The 19360-nt window shown below is 43.9% G+C and overlaps 1 protein-coding gene across 1 annotated transcript in view; it reads right to left on the bottom strand.

Moving 5' to 3' along the window:
• Nucleotides 1-19360, bottom strand: part of chrne (cholinergic receptor, nicotinic, epsilon) — a 52317-nt gene that overhangs the window by 4058 nt on the left and 28899 nt on the right. Inside the window, exons 7-10 of the mRNA XM_069919978.1 lie at nucleotides 18543-18743; nucleotides 16637-16751; nucleotides 8784-8898; nucleotides 100-307 (exon numbers count right to left, since the gene is read on the bottom strand). Of these exons, the coding sequence (XP_069776079.1) occupies nucleotides 100-307; nucleotides 8784-8898; nucleotides 16637-16751; nucleotides 18543-18743 (639 nt within the window). The remainder of the gene's footprint in view (nucleotides 1-99; nucleotides 308-8783; nucleotides 8899-16636; nucleotides 16752-18542; nucleotides 18744-19360) is intronic.

Below are 19360 nucleotides of genomic sequence, written 5' to 3'. Positions count from 1 at the left end.
TGTACGGTCTTTGTACATTCTCCCCCAGCCGTGCCTGCGTGGGGTTCCAGGGCAATGGGTGTGGATTGGGGCTCAAGGGCTGTATGTCTAGATTCTTACCTGAGGACGCCTTGTTGACTCTCTTGAGACCGTGCCTGTCTTTCTGTTCTTCGAACATCAGCTCGCTCCTTGGTTTTTTGAGAATATATTCCTCTGCCTTGATCATAATCCCAAAGGAACTTCTCCGTCTTGCTTGAGGTTTTTCTGGTTCTTCCGCCGCGGATTCTAAATGCATACCCAGATACTTAGGCAGAAATCCCAGGAAGACCTACAACCGGAACACGAAATTCACCGCTATTAGCCTGACAATGAGAGACAACCATCCACGGATCACATACGGGCGCCCCTTTGGACATCTTGCTTCTTCTCCCCCCCCCCCCCCCCCCCATGACGGATTCACCTCACTCATCAGCATTTCCTGGGAAGGCTGAAGCGGGCACGGCCGCCGTCTGGAGAAGTCCTGTCGAGAGCCGGCTCCATCACAGTGGCTGTCAAGGTGCGATTCCCGAAGTGGACGGTGGAAAGATGCAAGGGGACGGTGAGGGAAAAGGCAGGGGGGAGGGGGGGTGCATTCCAAATCTTCCATCTTGTCATTATTCGGTCTGCAGCCAAATTTAATGAAGAAGATGATGCCGTAACTTTCTGGCCAGACTCGGGGTGGCTGCATTGAGCATAATAAATGGCGCTAAGGTGTCCTCGGGAGAGCTGGTCTAGGTGGCACCACTGCCCTCTTAGCGCCACCATCGCACCCCCTCTCAGCGTCGCAACTAACCCTCCCACCCCATTCAGCGCTGTCACTACACGTCTCCCCCTCCCTCACCATGGTGCCATTGTATGAAGAGGGTGGGCACTCAGGATGTGGCCTGGAGGCCAGGGGAGGGGGGGGGATGCGGCCTGAAATGGTTTGGGGACCACTGCCGTCGAGCATCAGATCGGAGGGACACGAGACCCGAGAGAGGATCGGTGGCCCGAAATGTGAAATTGATAAAACCATCAACACATGATTTACCCGTTTAACATCGACGTGTATTTATTTCTCTGCTTCCATTATTCCTCCATTCCACGCCTGCATACCTCGCGCACATGCCCTCTGACCTCCAGTCAGGTTAATAGCTCAACCTCTATCTACATACATCTCATGCATATTCATTATCATGACATCCCTCCTTTCACCAGAAATAAACTTTATATCTTTATGTGTCTTAACCTTTCAATCTAAGTGTATATCTTGTATGAATATCACCGAACAAAATACATTGCTGAATTTCTTTCTGTTTAAATGCAAACACTTTAACACTATCAATAGCATTTTTCTGCCTTCAAATCAACAAAAGCAACATCAAATTCCCTCTTCCCAAAATGTAACGTAAACATGTTATATCCAAATGTAATAATGGCTCAACATTTCTCCTGTAGTGATACTAATACAATGGTCAGCTCATATGCAAAATGTAAATGTTTAAAATTATACGTTTTTTTTTCATTTAATACCAAAGAGTCGACCAAAACAAAAATGCAATTTTTACAGCACTCATACATGTACTTTATGATGTATTTATCAAAATCACTGTCCAAATGTTCCCCTTATCATTCCTCTTCCTGCATCAAAATACTTCTGATTGTTGGTTACTGCTACTGATGTTCCAAAGTCAAACCGCGTCAAATATAGAATAAATGTTCGGCGCACAGTTTTCTTTTTCTAATAACGCTAAACACAACAAAACAGCGATGATCCAGGTAATCATAGCACAACTTCGCGATGGTTTCCTTCCTGACATCCACATCTACGCATTCGTGTTCGGCGTACACCCTTTACATTATTTCTCTTTTTTTTCCACAATCACCACAGATTTCCACTTTTCCTTGGCGTGTATCATTACTGCGCTTCCATCGAATCAATGCACTTTTTTTTTCTTCATGTGTCTTAACCTTTCAATCTAAGTGTATATCTTGTATGAATATCACCGAACTCATTCCAACTATCACAAACTTTCACTTTCATGATAATGCGGGTACAATTAGAAATATGGCACAAAATCTTCATATCACTTAGGTGGTCTACTGTCCCGTCTCAGCCTTCCTGCAATGCTACTGTCATGACTTGGTTGCTCACCCTCAGCACCAGAAACACTGCTCGCTACAGACTCTGGTGTTTTTGGTACTCTGGCCACTTCATCAGGAAAACTGGTAACTACCTCTGGAATGTCGTCTGGTCCCTCAGGTTGAGCAACTCGTACTGGATTTCCAACCACTTCACTCGGTGCCGCTCTGGATTGGTACTTTTTGACACCAGACATGTTTCTTTTGTAGAGGACTCCAGCTGGAGACCTGACTATCACCATACTGCCGCTTCTCGATACAATAGTGTAGGGTTGATGGTAATAAGGTGTGTAGCTTACCACCACTCTCTTGCCTCACAAGAACATTATCTCCGGGCATGATGTCTGAGTACCTGGCCCCATGCCTCGAGTCTGCATCCAGCTTTGCTGCCCTCTTTTCAGCATCGTGGTCCCTCATCTCCTGGTCGTCCCTGATTTCCTTCTGTTCGGGCATTTTTGTGTGGATTTTCCTCCCGAAGAGTACTTCTGCTGGACCTTTTCCTGTGGTTGCATGAGTGGTTGCCCGATAGACAGCTACAAAGGATAGCAATGCTTCTCTCCAGTTCTGTCCTTCTGCATGAGCGATCCGTAGTCATTTTTTGATGCACTGATTTTGTCTCTCTACTTCTCCGTTGGCTTGCGGCCATTTAGGAGTTACTTTGTGATGGTGGATGCCTGTGGTCCTCATATATTCAGCAAATGTCTCTGAGGTGAACTGTGGACCATTGTCAGAGTACAGTGTAACAGGCAATCCATGTCTCGCGAAGATCTCTGCCAATGCTTGTATCGTTTTTTCAGTGGTCATTGACCTCATCACAGAGTACTCATAGTATCTGCTGTAGTAGTCCACCACTACCATGATTGACTCGCCAGTTGGTAAAGGTCCGAGAAAGTCAACAACTACATCGATCCACGGTCCTGTCGGGAGTTGCGTACTCCGGATCGGCTCTGGGGGATTACTCCAACTTGTGAGTTGACACCCATGGCCGGTTTTGACGAATTTCTCCACGTCTTTATCACAACCTGGCCACCATACTTTACTCCTGAGGTTTTGCTTGGTACCAACAATACCTAGGTGTCCTTCATGAGCTAATGATACGATCTTCGGTCTCAACCTCTGTGGTATCACCAATCTACAATCCCTCAACACACACTGCCTGATGCAACAAAGTTCGTCTCTAATGGGAACATATGCCTTGCGAGTGCCCTTGTCCCATTGCCCACTTTGGACACATTCTCTAACTTCCATGAGTTCTGGGTCATGTTCGGACTCTCTCTCGACTTCCCTCGTTGTCACAGCTCCCGGTGTTGACTGGATAGCTATGAAGCGTACAAAGCTCTCTGCTTCTGTCCCCAGTTCTGACTTGGATTGTGGGCATCCATCTTTCAACAATCTGGACAGTAGCTCAGCAATGTTTGTTTTCCCAGCAATGTGGACTACTCTGTACTTGTACGGTTGGAGTCTGAGCACCCATCTTTCTATCCTGGCACACGGTTTGGACTTGGCAGCGTAGATCACCTCCAATGGTTTATGGCCCGTGATGAGTTCAAATTCAATGCCATACAAATATGCATGGAATCTCTCGCAGGCCCATACAAGTCCGAGTGCTTCTTTTCTCTGAGAATATCTCCTTTCAATGTCTGTCAAAGATCTGCTGGCATAGGCAATGATTCTTGGTCCCTCATCATGCACCTGGACCAACACGGCTCCTAAACCAACAGGGCTAGCATCCACTATGACTTTGGTTGGTGCATCCGGTTCATAATACCCAAGAGTATCGGCATTCATCAGACTTTGTTTCAGAGCTGTGAATGCTTCCTTCTGCTCAGGGCCAAAATGGAATGGTACACCTTTCCTGGTTAGTTTCCTCAGTGGTTCTGCCAGTGTAGCAAAGTTAGGGATGAACTTTGCGCAATGATTGACCAATCCCAAGAAACTCCTCATCTCCGTTGCATTCTGAGGTTCACGTGCATCGGCAACAGCTTTTACCTTGGCATCTGCTGGGTTCAGTCCTTCCCATGTAAGCCTGTGTCCCATAAAGTCCATCTCTGAGACACCGAACTGGCACTTGTCTCCATTCACAGTAAGGCCTGCCCCCTGTAGTCTGGATAGCACAAGCCTCGACCATCTGTCATGCTCTTCCTGTGTAACCGCATGGACTATGATGTCATTAGAAATGTTGGCGACTCCAGGAATGCCTTGAATCACTCGATGGATTTTGTACTGGTAGATCTCAGGAGCTGCATTGATGCCGAACGATAGCCTCTTGTACCGGTAGAATCCACAGTGAGTCACAAATGTTGTCATGTCCCTGGATTCTGGGTCCAGCTCTAGTTGATGATAGCCCTATTTTAAATCGATTTTTGAGAACACCTGACTGGTGTTAACAACTCCTGGAGTACTTCTTCTACTGTTGGTATGGGGTGTCGTTCTCGAATTATAGCTTCATTGGCCATCCTCATATCAACACACAGTCTCATGTCACCATTTGGTTTGGGCATGATCACTACTGGGCTGACCCATTGCGTTGAATATTCTACAGGTTCAATCATGACTTGCTGAGTTTGTCTGATCTGCAGTGCTGCACGACTTGATCCAATAACTGGTTGTCCAAATCAGCTGCCACGTCATTGCATCCAACAGCCAGTTGTCGCAATCTCGTCACGTACTGGGCGACCATTTCACCATCTTCCTGTTTTGTTTTGCGAAACAAATGGCGTTGAAATGTGGCATTCGGTGTCACCACATAGTGTGCATTCAATGCATCTACAGCTTTCTGGTATTCCTCCTTCCTTCCAGTACTCGAAAGCATCTTAAAAGTTTCCCGAACTGCAGGTCCTGCAGTGAAGAGAAGTAACGCCCTCCACTGCGCTTTCTGCTCCGCCGTACTCCCATCGAGAAATAGGCCATGACTCTCGGCGTAAGCTTTGAACTCTTCAAGCCATGCCTTCCACTTCACGCTCACAGTGCTTGCATCGCCTGTCGGGTCAAAATGAGGAATACCGCGAAGTGCTAGAAATTCAGCTCCAGTGACTGCCATGATGAAACGTTCCAACTCAAAGCCACAGATTCAAAATCTAAAATGTTTCTCCTCGTCGCCAATGTCACATTTGTGGTCCGAAATGTGAAATTGATAACACCATCAACGCATGATTTACCCATTGAACATCGGCGTGTATTTATTTCTCTGCTTCCATTATTCCTCCATTCCGCGCCTGCATACCTCGCGCACATGCCCTCTGACCTCCTGTCAGGTTAATAGCTCAACCTCTATCTGCATACATCACATGCATATTTATTATCATGACACCGCCCACTGACATGATCGACTGGGATCCTGGTGTGACGAGTGTCTGCAAAATAGTTGAGGGTCCCTTCCGCTCCCGCAGACAGCGTCTTTGGAGCCAGCACCATCAGGTGGGGAACGCTGTTTCATCGGGTCGTACATGTACAATCAGACAACAATAAACTTGACTGTGTCTTCCTGCAGAAACTCTCATATGTACAGAACAGTAGTTATTTATTTGTCTAGATGAAATACTTGTCCTGTGCCTGTATTATTTGTCCGTCTGTGTGTTACGTTTGGGTGTGCATCTGCGTGTTTTGCACCGATGACCGGAGAACGGTGTTTTGTCGGGTTGGACTTGTACAATCAGATGACAATAAACTTGACTTAATTCTCTACCATCTCCCCACTTGTTGGAAGGCGCGACAACAACTGCACTTCCTGAGAAGACTGATGCGGTCAAGGCTACCAGCCACCGTCACATCAACCTCCTGCAGGAGCTCTATCGAGAGCATCCAGCTGCATGCAGTGGGGGCATGGTTGGTGCAGAGAAATGGATCAGAGGTCAATCCACAGGACCAGAGAGGATCACTGGAGTCTCCCTCCCCCCACCCACCACCATCAACGGGATCGTTGTCTGAAGAGGACACTGTTTGAAGTTTGTCTGCTGTCTATGAAGGGGTGGAGTCGAAGAGACAAAACGAATCCAGGTGGCTATTTCAATGAGCATAACAAAGCGTTTAAGTTCAAGTTTATTGTCAAGTACAACCCGGCAAAACAGCGTTCTCCAGAGTAAATCACAAAAATCAGCGGGCACTGTGGTTGAAGTCAAAACACACACCACTGGAGAAACTCAGCAGGTTAAACAGTGTCCTTCCTTTACATAGGAAAGGTAAAGATACAGAACCGACATTTCAGGCCTGAGCCCTTCATTGAGGCATGGAGAAATCTCGGCAGGTGCTCGAATGAAATGGAGGGAGGGGTGGGGGCAGGGGGAGGAGCGTGGTCCCATAGGCAGGAGGTCATAGATAGAGAAGGGAGGGAGGGCACAGCAGTGTACAGGGGGGAAGGGGGGATGGCTCTATGAAGGGAGAGGGAAGGGGGCAAGGAGGTGGAGGGATGGGGGAGCGGGCTAGCAGAAACCAGGAGAAGTCGGCATTAATTCCACCCGGTTGGAAAGGGCCCAGACGGAATAGTAGATTTTGCTCCTCTAATTTACAGGTATTGTGACATGAGGCCATGGACAGACGTGTCGGTGCAGAATTGAAATGGTTGGCCTCTGTCACTGATGCAGACAACCTCTACAAATAGAGAAATATAAACATTCAGTAGTGTATAACGAGCAAAGTTCAAGTCCTTAAACGAGTCCCTGATTGAATTTGTCATTGAGGAGTCTGCTGGTGGAGGGGGAGTGGCTGTTCCTGAACCTGGGGGTGTGAGACTTACGGCACCTAGACCTCTTTCCTGATGGCAGCAGTGAAATCAGAGCATGCTCTGGGTAGGTGTGGGATCCTTGATGATTGCTGCTGCTTTCTGACGGCAGCATCCTCTGTAGATGTTCTTGATGGTGGGTGAGGGTTTTGCCCGCGATGTCCTGGGCTGTGCCCACTACCTTTTGCAGGGCTTTACGCTCAGGGGGATTGGTGTCCCCCGTACCAGACCATGATGCAGCCCGTCAGTGCAATTTCCACTGAATGGGCAGCGCTGGATTCAAAATCCAGTCCCGGTTGTCAGAAACCCTGGCATATTTCTACAGAGGTGCGGTGGAAAGTGCGCTGACCAGCTGCATCACGGTCTTGTGTGGGGACACCAATACCCCTGAATGTAAAGCCCTCCAATAGGTAGTGGACACAGCCCAGGACATCACACGCAAAACCCTCCCCCACCTTCAAGACCATCTACGGGGAACGCTGACATCGGAGAGCAGCAGTGATTGCCACCCAGCACGCACCCCCAGCTGCCGCCAGGAAAGAGGTATGGGTGCCACAAGACTGGCACAACCAGGTTCAGGAACAGCCACTCCCCCTCCACCATCAGACTCCTCAACGAAAAACTCAAATCAGGGGCTCGTTTAAGGACTTGAGCACTTTATTGATTTTCTTTATAATTGCACAGTCAGTTTGTTTACATTTCTTTATTTTTTTTACATGTTGATGCTGTGTACGGTTTTTTTGCACTGCTAATTAGTGGTAAATCTGCTGCACCCACAGGAAAAGGAATCTCAGAGTCATATGTGATGCGATGTTTATACTCTTGTCAATAAATCTGAATCTGAACCTCTACGCTAACTATTCCACACTTCTGTTGGCACAGAGAGATCATGTTCCTCAACCAGCCACATGCAAGACCCACCTCGGGGAAGAAAGCCAGGGGGTTCCATTCCCCCTCCCATTCTCCCCCCTTTTGTTTCCATATAAGCATATAACAATGACAGTATGGAACAGGCCATCTCGGCCCTTCTAGTCCACACTGATTTAAGTAATCTCCTCTAGTCCCACCTACCCACTCCCTGTCCATAACCCTCCAACCCTCTCCCATCCATGCAGTCATCCAACCTTCTCTTAAATGCTGCGACCACCTCTTCTGGAAGGTCATTCCACTCAGCCACCCCTCTCTGAGTGAAAAAGCTCTCTCTAAACTTTTGCCCCCTGACCCTTAACTCACGACCCTTCATTCCAATCTCACCTCCCCTCAAGGGGAAGAGCCTATTCACATCTACTCTGTCTATCCCCCTCATAAATACCTCTATCAAATCCCACCTCAACCTTCTACGCTCCAATGAATAAAGACCCAATTTACTCAATCTTTCTCCGTATTCTAGATACTAAAATCCAGGCAACATTTTAGTGAATCTTTTCTGCACCCTATCTACCTTATTGATATCCTTCCTCTAATTTGGAGACCAGAACTGCACACAATATTCCAATATTGTGCACACAATATACTGCACACAATATTTGGCCTTACCAAAGCCTTGAACAGTCTCAACGTCACCTCTCAGCTCCTATATTCTATGCTATGATTTATAAAGGCCAGCATACCAGAAGCCTTCTTCACCACCCTATCTACATGAGAAACCACTTTCAAAGAACGATGAACCATTACTCCCAGATCCCTCTGTTCCTCACCATTCCTCAATGCCATCCCCTTCACTGCATATGTCCTGTTTCGATTATTACTCCCAAAATGAAGCAGTTCACACTTACTAAACTCCATTTGCCACCTTTCAGCCCACTTGTCAGACGTGTGGGCTGAAACGGCCAGTCAGAAACAAAAATATCAGATCGAATCCAGGCGGAAAAATAACACATCAGTGCTTCAACTGATTCCACAGGAAAGCAGTTTCACCATCACTTACCTGTTTGATCTTCTCAGACAAGGAGTGTGTGTTGGGCGTTCTCAATGAGACGTTCAGCACAATCACGCAGTTCATGACGATCAACATTGATACGAACATCACAAATAGTAAATATCTGCAGTAAAATCAAACACATTTAGCTCAGGGCATCGAAAGTTCAAGGATAATGATGCCTAAGTCAGAAATCTGGTAAATGTGGAAAAACACAACATTGCTCTCTTGGAAAGGAGACTGGAGAGTTTCAGTGAGGAACTGGCAAATGCCTACAATTTCTCCGTGGAGACCATTCTGACTGGTCACATCGCTGCCCGGTACGGAGGTGCTGACAGCAGCAAGGTGAGCTCAGCCAGCGGTATCACAGGCAGCAGTCTCCGCTCGCTCGAGGACACCTGCAAGAGGCGCCCCACCGTCCAGGCTGTGCCCTTTCCACCCAGTGACCATCAGGAAGGAAGGGTTCACCTTTATCAAGAGCCTGCCAGATCTACACGTCATGTTGGGACAGAGGTATTGATAGAGGATGGGACTGGAGTTGACCGCCCTCTGCAGCGGGTCCAAGTATTGTGCTGAGCAGTTTTGGGCTGTGTTGAGGGGGAGGGGGGGAGTTAAAGGAGTGGGAGTCGACCGTCCGGTCCATCAAGCCCTGCTCCACCATTCAATGTGGTCGTGGCTGATCTGATGATCAGGCTCACCTCCACCGACCTGCCTTTTCCCCACATTCCTGGGACAGTTCCAGGAATTGGAAGGGTCACCATATACTTGTTCCCTCATCCTGTGAAGAGAAACTGCCCTCCTCGTGAGCCTATCCGCCCCTCCGCTTTCATGGACATCAGGAGGACCACGAGTGACCACCCTCCGCTACACATCAGCGACTCTGCAGTGGAGAGAGAGTGGAGAGCACCAGGTTCCTTGGAGTTCGCTGGACTCGTGACCTATTGTGGGCACCCAACATCTGCTCACTTGTCAGGAAGGCGCAACGGCGACTTCACCTCCTTAGAAGACTGAGTCAGGCCAGGCTACCAGCCACTTTCATGTCACCCTTCTACAAGAGCTCAATCCAGAGCGTTCTTGCCGGCTGCATCACAGTGGGGTATGGTTGTTGTAGGGAAATGGATCGGAGGTCAATCCCCACGACCCAAAGAGAGGCAGAGAAGATCACTGGGGTCTCTCTCCCTTCCATCTATCGACATGATTTAGTAGGATTATTGTCTGAAGAGGGCAACATCATCGGGGACCCGTTCCACCCCACAACTTTCAGCCACTCCCATCAGGGAAGTCATGCAGGAGGATCAGAGCTGAGGAACAGCTTCTTCCCATGGGCAGTGAGAATGCCGATCGACCAAAGGAACTGCTTACACTGACCCTCCGAGGCTCTCTTTTAGATAAAATACTTGTCCTTGTTTTTCAGTATTTGTGCAATGTCTGTTTATGTCCCTGGAACTATGAGGCAGAAGGACGACATGGTGCATTGGTGTGTCACCCTGAACCGTCCATCATTTCATGTGGAGATGAGCTCTGAACGATCATGTGGGTTACGTCAGGAATGCCTGGCCGGAGGAGTCACGTGATGGAATAGTGGCCGGACGGTGAACTCCAGCCCTCTCCAGAAAAGTCAAAAAAACAAAGAAAAACACAAAGGCACAGAAATAAAAGTTAAAGAAAAGTGAGTATAAAGGTGGAAAGAAGATGGCGACAAAAAAAGAAAAATTGAAATCAACGGTAAGAAGAGAGGAAGAGAAGACAACGGAGGAAGAAGGAGAAGGCCTTACCTGTTCGAAGAGGCCCGCGGTGGAGAGATAACCGCGCATGAAAAAAAAACACACCGACGGGAGGGGTGACCAGCTGGGGAGTCGATCTCCACAGCCGGCAACGACAGCTGCAGAACACCTGCAGCAAGAAGAGAACACAGAAGACAATGAAAACAAGAAAGAAGAGAAGAAAAGGGCAACAAAGAAACAACAGATGGCCAACCCAGAGGAAGAAGAAGAGGAAGAGGAAGAGTACAGTGAAATAGAAGAAGAAGGGAAAGGCAAGATAAAGGATATACTTTCTCTTATTAAAGGATACATGGAGTCATTTAAAGAATGGCAAACACAGGAATTTAATGATTTAAGAAGAAGAATAAACAACACAGAAGAGAAAATGAATAAAATAGATATGACCTTAACAGAAATGGGAAAGAAAATGGACAAGATGGAAGAGCGGGAAGTAGCAGTAGAAATGGAGGTAGAAGACTTAAAAAAGAAATTAGAGGAATCTAATAAAAAAGTTATAGAGACACAAGAACTGTTAGCTCAGAAAATAGATATAATGGAAAATTATAACAGAAGAAATAACATAAAGATAGTGGGCCTTAAGGAAGATGAAGGAGGCAAGAATTTGAGAGAGTTTATAAAAGATTGGATCCCTAGGATCCTAGGATGTCCAGAACTACAGCAAGAAATGGAAATAGAAAGGGCACATAGAGCATTGGCCTTTAAACCACAACCACAACAAAAACCAAGATCTATTTTAGTAAAATTCCTAAGATATACTACAAGAGAAAAGGTACTGGAGAAGACAATGGAAAAAGTAAGAGAGGGCAACAAGCCACTGGAGTACAAAGGGCAAAAAATCTTCATTTATCCAGATATAAGTTTTGAACTCCTAAAGAAGAGAAAGGAGTTCAATACAGCAAAGGCGATTTTATGGAAGAAAGGGTATAAATTTATACTAAAGCATCCAGCGGTATTGAAAATATTTATTCCAGGACAACTAAACAGACTATTCTCGGATCCAGAAGAAGCACGAAAATTTGCAGAACAATTACAAAATAGACTGAGGGATGAAGACGTGTAATGAGAGTAAAAATGACCACGATTTATATGTATGTGGGTAAAGAGGTGTAAGTGTGTATATGTATAATGTGCATACGTGAATGTATCCGTATTTAGAGGAAAATATAGATAGTATAGACAAGAATTAATAAGGGAAGGAAATGGAATAGAGGGAATAAGGAGGGAACTAAAAGAGTGACCTTTGTTACATATGAAAAGTGAAATCTTTTCTGGGGGGGCTGGGTGGGGAGGAGTTGCGGTCACTGCAAAATCAGCTGACGCTTGCGAGTGAATTCGCAAACCCAAATGGAGAGGGGAGATGTGGTTATCCGACAAGGGATAAAGGACAACTCAGGAGGGGAAGGGGAGATTGGGGCTAAAGAAGTTTTAAATAGGAGAATAAGGAAAATGTTTGATGTTTTAGGAATGTTGTCTTATAAAGGGTTTAAAATAAGAAAACAGAAATGGAAAAGGAGGAAAGGTAATGATGGAAAAACGGAAAGGGAAGATAAACAAAGTATAAAATGGCTACGTTGAACTATATGACTTTAAATATTAATGGAATACATAACCAAATTAAAAGGAAGAAACTGCTAAATTTACTGAAAAAAGAAAAAAATTGATATAGCATTTGTGCAAGAAACACACTTAACTGAATTGGAGCACAAGAAATTAAAGAGATTGGGTAGGACATTTAACAGCAGCATCGTATAATTCAAAAGCAAGAGGAGTAGCTATATTAATTAGTAAAAATGTGCCATTTAAAATAGAAGAGGAAATAATAGATCCAGCAGGGAGATATGTAATGATAAAATGTCAGATATATTCGGAGTTTTGGAATCTACTCAATGTATATTCACCTAACGAAGAAGATCAAAAGTTTATGCAAGATATCTTTTTGAAGGTAGCAAATACGCAAGGGAACATATTAATAGGAGGGGATTTCAACCTGAATTTGGATTCAAATATGGATAAAACTGGGAAAAAATTTAACAGAAAGAACAAAGTAACCAAATTTATAATTAAATCAATGGAAGAAATGAAACTTTTGGATATATGGAGGAAACAACACCCAAAAGAAAAGGAATATTCATATTACTCGGCTAGACATAAAACATACTCAAGAATAGACCTATTTTTGTTATCAGCTAGTATGCAAGATAGAGTAAGAAAAACAGAATATAAAGCTAGAATATTATCGGACCATTCACCCTTAATATTGACAGTAAAGCTAGAGGACATCCCTCCAAGAATGTATAGATGGAGATTAAACCCCATGTTACTTAAAAGGCAGGATTTTAGAGAATTTATTGAAAAACAAATAAAAATGTATTTTGAAATAAATACGGAATCAGTGGAAGATAAGTTTATAATGCAATGAAAGCATTCATTAGAGGGCAAATAATAAGTTATGTAACCAAGATGAAGAAGGACTATAATCAGGAAACAGAGCAGTTGGAAAGGGAAATAGTAAATACAGAAAAAAAATTAGCAATGAAGGAAGATACAACTAAAAGAAGAGAATTGGCGGATAAAAAAATAAAATATGAAACACTACAAACATATAAGGTGGAGAAGAATATAATGAAGACAAAACAGAAATATTATGAACTGGGTGAAAAAACGCACAAAATCCTAGCATGGCAGCTTAAGACAGAACAAGCTAAGAAAATGATATTGGCATCAAGGAAAAAAGACAAACAAATTACATATAATCCAAAAGAAATTAAGGAAAACTTTAGAGAATTCTATGAACAATTATACTGAACTGAAAACGAAGGGAAAGAAGGGAAAATAGATGAATTTCTGACTAAAATTGAACTACCAAAACTACAAATAGAGGAACAAAATAAATTAACAGAACCATTTGGAATAGTAGAAATACAAGAGATAATTAAAAAATTACCAAATAATAAGACACCAGGAGAGGATGGATTCCCAATAGAATTCTACAAAACATTTAAAGACTTATTAATTCCGCCCCTCCTGGATGTAATCAATCAGATTGATGAAACACAAAGCTTACCAGATTCATGTAAAACAGCAATAATTACAGTAATACTAAAGCAAGGGAAAGATCCACTCTCACCAGTGTCATATAGACCAATATCTTTACTAAACACAGATTATAAGATAATAGCTAAACTATTAGCAAACAGATTAGCAGAGCATGTACCGAAAATGGTAAATTTAGACCAAACTGGATTTATCAAAAAAAGACGGACAACAGACAATATTTGTAAATTTATTAACTTAATTCATGCAGTAGAAGGAAATAAAGCACCTACAGTAGCAGTTGCTTTAGACGCAGAGAAGGCCTTTGGCAGAGTAGAATGGAATTATTTGTTCAAAGTATTGCAAGAATTCAATTTACCGGAGAAGTATATTAATTGGATTAAAGCATTATATAAGGGACCGTTAGCGAAAGTGACAGTAAATGGACATGTATCAAAGCAATTTAACTTAAGCAGGTCAACGCGGCAGGGATGCCCACTATCACCTTTATTGTTTGCGTTAGCTACAGAACCACTAGCAGAATTGATAAGAATAGATAATAATATAAAAGAAATAAAAATAAAAGACAAGGAATATAAAATCAGTCTATTTGGGGATGATGTTATAGTGTACTTAACAGAACCAGAACTATCAAGAATTATATAAGAAATTGAAGGAATATGGAGAAGTGTCGGGTTACAAGATAAACGTAAATAAAAGTGAAGCAATGCCTATGAATAATGCGGATTTCTCAAAATTTAAGAAGGAATCACCATTTAGATGGCAAATGCAGGCAATAAGATACCTAGGTGTACAAATAAACAAAAATCTCGGCCAATTATATAAACTCAATTATTATCCACTAATGAAAAAATTACAGGACGATTTAGAGCATTGGAAAGATTTGCCACTAACACTAATAGGAAGGATAAACTGTATTAAAATGAACATTTTTCCAAGGATATTATACTTATTCCAGGCATTGCCAATACAACTGACAGAAAAATTCTTTAAGGGGTGGAAGAAAATAATAAGGAAATTTTTATGGAGAGGGGGGAAACCGAGGATAGCACTAGATAAATTAACAGAATGGTATAAACAAGGAGGCTTACAACTGCCAAACTTTAAAAATTATTATAGAGCCGCACAATTAAGATACCACAATTAAGATTATCAAACAAGGGAAAAACCAGACTGGACGAGATTAGAATTAGATAAAATAGGGGAAAAGATACCTGAACACATATTATATAAATGGGATGAAAAATTGGTACAACATAGAAGTTCTCCAGTATTACATCATCTCCTCAATATTTGGAAGAAGATTCATGTAGAAAGAAATAAAACAAATTATCAATTACCAAATCTAATATTGACGCAAAACAAGTTACTCCCTTTTACAATAGATAACCTTTCCTTTAGAGAATGGGGAAAAAAAGGGATTAAAAGAATAGAAAATTGTTTTTCAGGAAATAGATTCTTATCCTTTGAACAAATGAAAGATAAGTACAATATAACTCAAGATACAGCGCTGGCATATTACGAATTGAGATCCTACTTGAAGGATAAATTAGGAAGCAGTTTGAGTTTGCCGGAGGCAAGTAACCTTGAATATGTGATTACAGATACAATGATAATCAAAAGATTTATAACAAATATGTATATTAAACTGCAAGAAAAGGAGAATGAGGAAACAAATGGTAAAACTAAACAAAAATGGGAACAAGATTTAAATATAAAGATAAAAAAGGAAACATGGGAGAAATTATGTTCTGGAACGATGAGAAATACAATAAATACGAGGCTACGTATGATACAATATAACTGGATACACAGACTATACATTACGCCTCAAAAGTTAAATAAGTGGGACCCAACAGTATCTGATAGATGTTTTCGATGTAAAAAAGAAATGGGAACAACAATTCATGCAATCTGGACATGTGAGAAAGTAGAAAAATTTTGGGAAGATCTCAATCAGATATTAAATAAAATAACAGAAAACAATATACCAAAGAATCCAGAGAACTTTCTCCTAAGTAACATAAAGAACAAAGAATTTGGAATTGATTTGGAGGATGCACAAAAAAGATTTGTTAAGATAGCTCTAGCCGTAGCAAAAAAATGTATTATGTCAACCTGGAAATTGGAAGATAATTTGAAAAGACAACAATGGTATATAGAAATGAATAAATGTATTCCATTAGAAAAAATAACATATAGTTTAAGAAATAATATTGAAATATTCGAACAAATATGGGAGCCTTACATTAAATACAATAGCGAAAACCTACCGGGGACAATCATTACCTAAGTTGATGGAAGGAGAAGGAAAGAAAAGAATGGACTTAGTAGAATTTCTGGTGTATTTTTGTTGAGTGACAATATTGTCTGACTGGTTTAATGTATCCTAGATTGTATACCTTAAATGGATGGGAGGGGGGGTGGGGGGGTGTGTTGGGAGGAGGGAGGGAGGGGGGGAGAAAATGTCACTGTATATGTGTGAAAAGGAAAAAGTGTGTATCATGACTAATGTGATTTATGGTGTGAAAAATAAAAAAATTAAAAAAAAAAAAAAAAAAGGAATGCCTGGCCTGATTTCATGGCTGGAGCATAGCATGAGAAACAAAACGTAGGTATTGTGCCAACCCACATCAACCTAACGACAAACCAATGAAACCCTCCCTATCTCATCAATCCTCAAGTTTGTCTAAGAGTCCCCGTGCAGTGTTCTGTGATGACAAAGAGGGGATCTCGTGGGACCCAGAGCTCGGGTGGCTGATGGATAGAATCGGGGTCTGTGTGGCTGGAGACGGATATTCGGTGACTCTCTTTTGCTTCTCTTTCTCTCGAACTTGCGACTAACAGGCAGACGGCGGTTTCATGTAACGTCGCAAGTTCTGCATTATTACATAACAATAAAGGAATCGTAAATCTTGGAAGCAACAAGGCTACATGATCTATTCTTCAGGCAGCTGTGAATCCTGGCAGAATTGACTGCTTTTATTAGCTCCCCGCCGGAAAACTGAGACCCAGATCACTTACTTTCCAATGAGAGGGACATTCAGCGACGTTTCTGGAACTTTCTGTGCAATCAGGAAGAGGAAGACAGTTTGAGCCAGGAGAACAGAGATTGATAGAGTACATTTTTGGCCACCAGCTTTGGAAAGAAGAAGAAAACAAATTTGTTAGCAATCTGTTCTACTTATTTGAATATACAGCCCAGCATCTGGCACCTACATGGATATGCACCTTTTCTCGTTGCTTGAGGCACTCTTACAATATTACAGCCGCCAACCATCGGGACCAGGCTTCGAATCCCCATGGGGCAGCAGTGGTGGAGGGTGGGGGGAGGGGGGGGCGGGGTTAACGGGGTGCAAATTGGGCGGCGTGGAATTGTAGGGCCTGTACTGACAATAACCACACCAGCAGTGCGAGTATAAGACAGCTTTAATAAACTAATATGTACACTAAGAGATCTTGTCTCTCTGCAAGACGAACCATGAAGGCTAGACTGTAGCTCTGGACTGCTTTATATACAAGGTCACCGGGATGACCCCTGGTAACCTAGTGGTGTAATTACATATCACCACAGGGCCCTGTATGTCTAAATTTTATTTTTGATTAAAAATGTCTAACTGATACACCTGGATTGAGAATGAACAATTTAAAAGCCAAAAAATGCTGCAAAAGGTAACGAAATTTGAAAAAAAATCAGTGTTGTAGTGTTTAGTTCATTTTAATCAGGTAATCCCTGTGATTTACAAAATTTTAATTCAAACCCTGGTCTCTGGCCTGGTAAATAGCCGCTTTGCTAACTGTGCCAACGTAAATATTAACCCCCCCCCAGATTTACAGATAAAGCCTAACTAATAGACCGAATGACTCTCAGGGGGGTGGTAGGGAGACATCGGGCAGCTCGTCACCCACATACTGCCTTAAGCAATCACTGAGCATGAATGGTCGAGGGAATACTTCAGGTGGGGTGTGAGTGGAAAGTAAAAGTTTGAAAACCACTGCTTTAGATTTTACCAACTAGTTCCAGGACGCATTATAAGCGGCTAACGGTCAAGGAATGACTCACCGGTGATTGAGCTGTGAATTGTGCCTCAAAATTTGTTTATCAAGGTATTCAAGGAAGCTGTTCAGCCTGACAAGTGCAGACTAGTCCCCGGGCAGGTCCCATTTGTTCCAGCCCCCTCCCCTTAATTCCCTGTAACCCTACAACAGACGGCACTGTGACCTGCGCTGCCTGTAAGGGGTTTTGACGTTCTCCCCGTGTCTGCATGGGATTTCCACCAGGGGAGTTGTAGATCAACTGGGAGTAATTTGGGTGGCATGGACTCAAGGGCCAAAAAGGCCTGTTACCATGCTGCATATCAACATTCAAAGGTATTCTCCCTCTCACACTCACTTTCACTTGGGTGGGGGGAGGGGGTGGGGGGGGGATAACCAACAGTAGCCAATCGGCACAAGATCTCAAGTTAATGGTATGGGGTAGAGAGGAGAAAATTGGGGGAATTTTCAGGTGAGCGGGAAAACTCCACACAAAAGCATCTAAAGTCAGAATCAAAGTCGGATCGTGGGAAAAAAATGGCAGCACTGCTGCCAGTGTGGACCCATGGAGAACTGAGACACAGCACTGCTCGAAGTGTTCAACTGCCCGGTCCAGATGACAGCGGGTCCATACTGGCTTTAAATGGCACTTTTAAAGAGCTGACTGTATTTACTGTCCCATCTATGCTAACCGTGCCCCCTTCTACTCTAACTGTGTCCTCTTCTACACTAACCATGTCCCCCTCTACACTAAGCATGCCCCCCTACACTAACCGTGCCCCCTACACTAACCGTGTCCCCTACACTAACTGTGTCCACCCCCACACTAACTATACCCCCCTACACTAACCGTGCCCCCCTACACTACCTGCGCCGCCCCATTTGGGCTCATTACCTTGTGCAGGCAGGAAGTAGACGAGGATGACCAGCGATGAAATGAGGACACATGGAGCGATGATGTTGATGATGTAGAACAGTGGCTTCCTCTGAATGATCAGGAAGAAGATGATCTCCTGGAACTCGATGTCATCCTTGGTGAATTGCCAGTTGTAATTCTTCTTTGCTGGCTTATGTCTAATTGTCCACTCACCATTCTCTACGGGGAACCCACAGTGGGAATTACAAGGTTCAAAGCTACATTTTATTGACCAGCAACATCAGTGATTCCCAAAGTGGACACTGCCAGACCCTGGGGGAGCTGGTCTTGGTGGCTGCCATGTGGTACTGGGGTCACTACCTCCCTTCTAATCGCTGCCACTCACCCCCTCTCAGTGCCGCCACTAACCCCCCTCTAATCGCCACCAATAACCCCCCTCTCAGCACCGTCACTAACCCTCCTCTCAGCACCGTCACTAACCCCCCTCTCAGCACCGTCACTAATGTCCCCCTCAGCTCCACCACTAACCTCCCTCTCAGCACCGTCACTAACCCCCCTCAGCACCGTCACTAACACCCCCCCCGAGCTCCACTACTAACCCCTGTCTCAGCACCGTCACTAACCACCCCCTCAGTGCCATCACTAACCCCCACTCAGCTCCACCACTAACCCCCCTCTCAACTCCATCACTAACCCCCACTCAGTGCCTCCACTAACTGCCCCAGCGTCACCACTAACCCTCCTCTCAGCCCCACCACTAACACCCCCAGTGCCTCCACTAACCCCCCTCAGCGCCACCACCATCCCCCTCTCAGCTCCACCACTAATGCCCCTCT

The sequence above is a fragment of the Narcine bancroftii genome, chromosome 2 (genome assembly GCF_036971445.1).
Source record: "Narcine bancroftii isolate sNarBan1 chromosome 2, sNarBan1.hap1, whole genome shotgun sequence".
NCBI classification, from domain to species: domain Eukaryota; kingdom Metazoa; phylum Chordata; class Chondrichthyes; order Torpediniformes; family Narcinidae; genus Narcine; species Narcine bancroftii.
The sequence above is the reverse complement of the archived record's forward strand: the minus strand, read 5'-3'. Positions and strand labels throughout refer to the sequence as shown.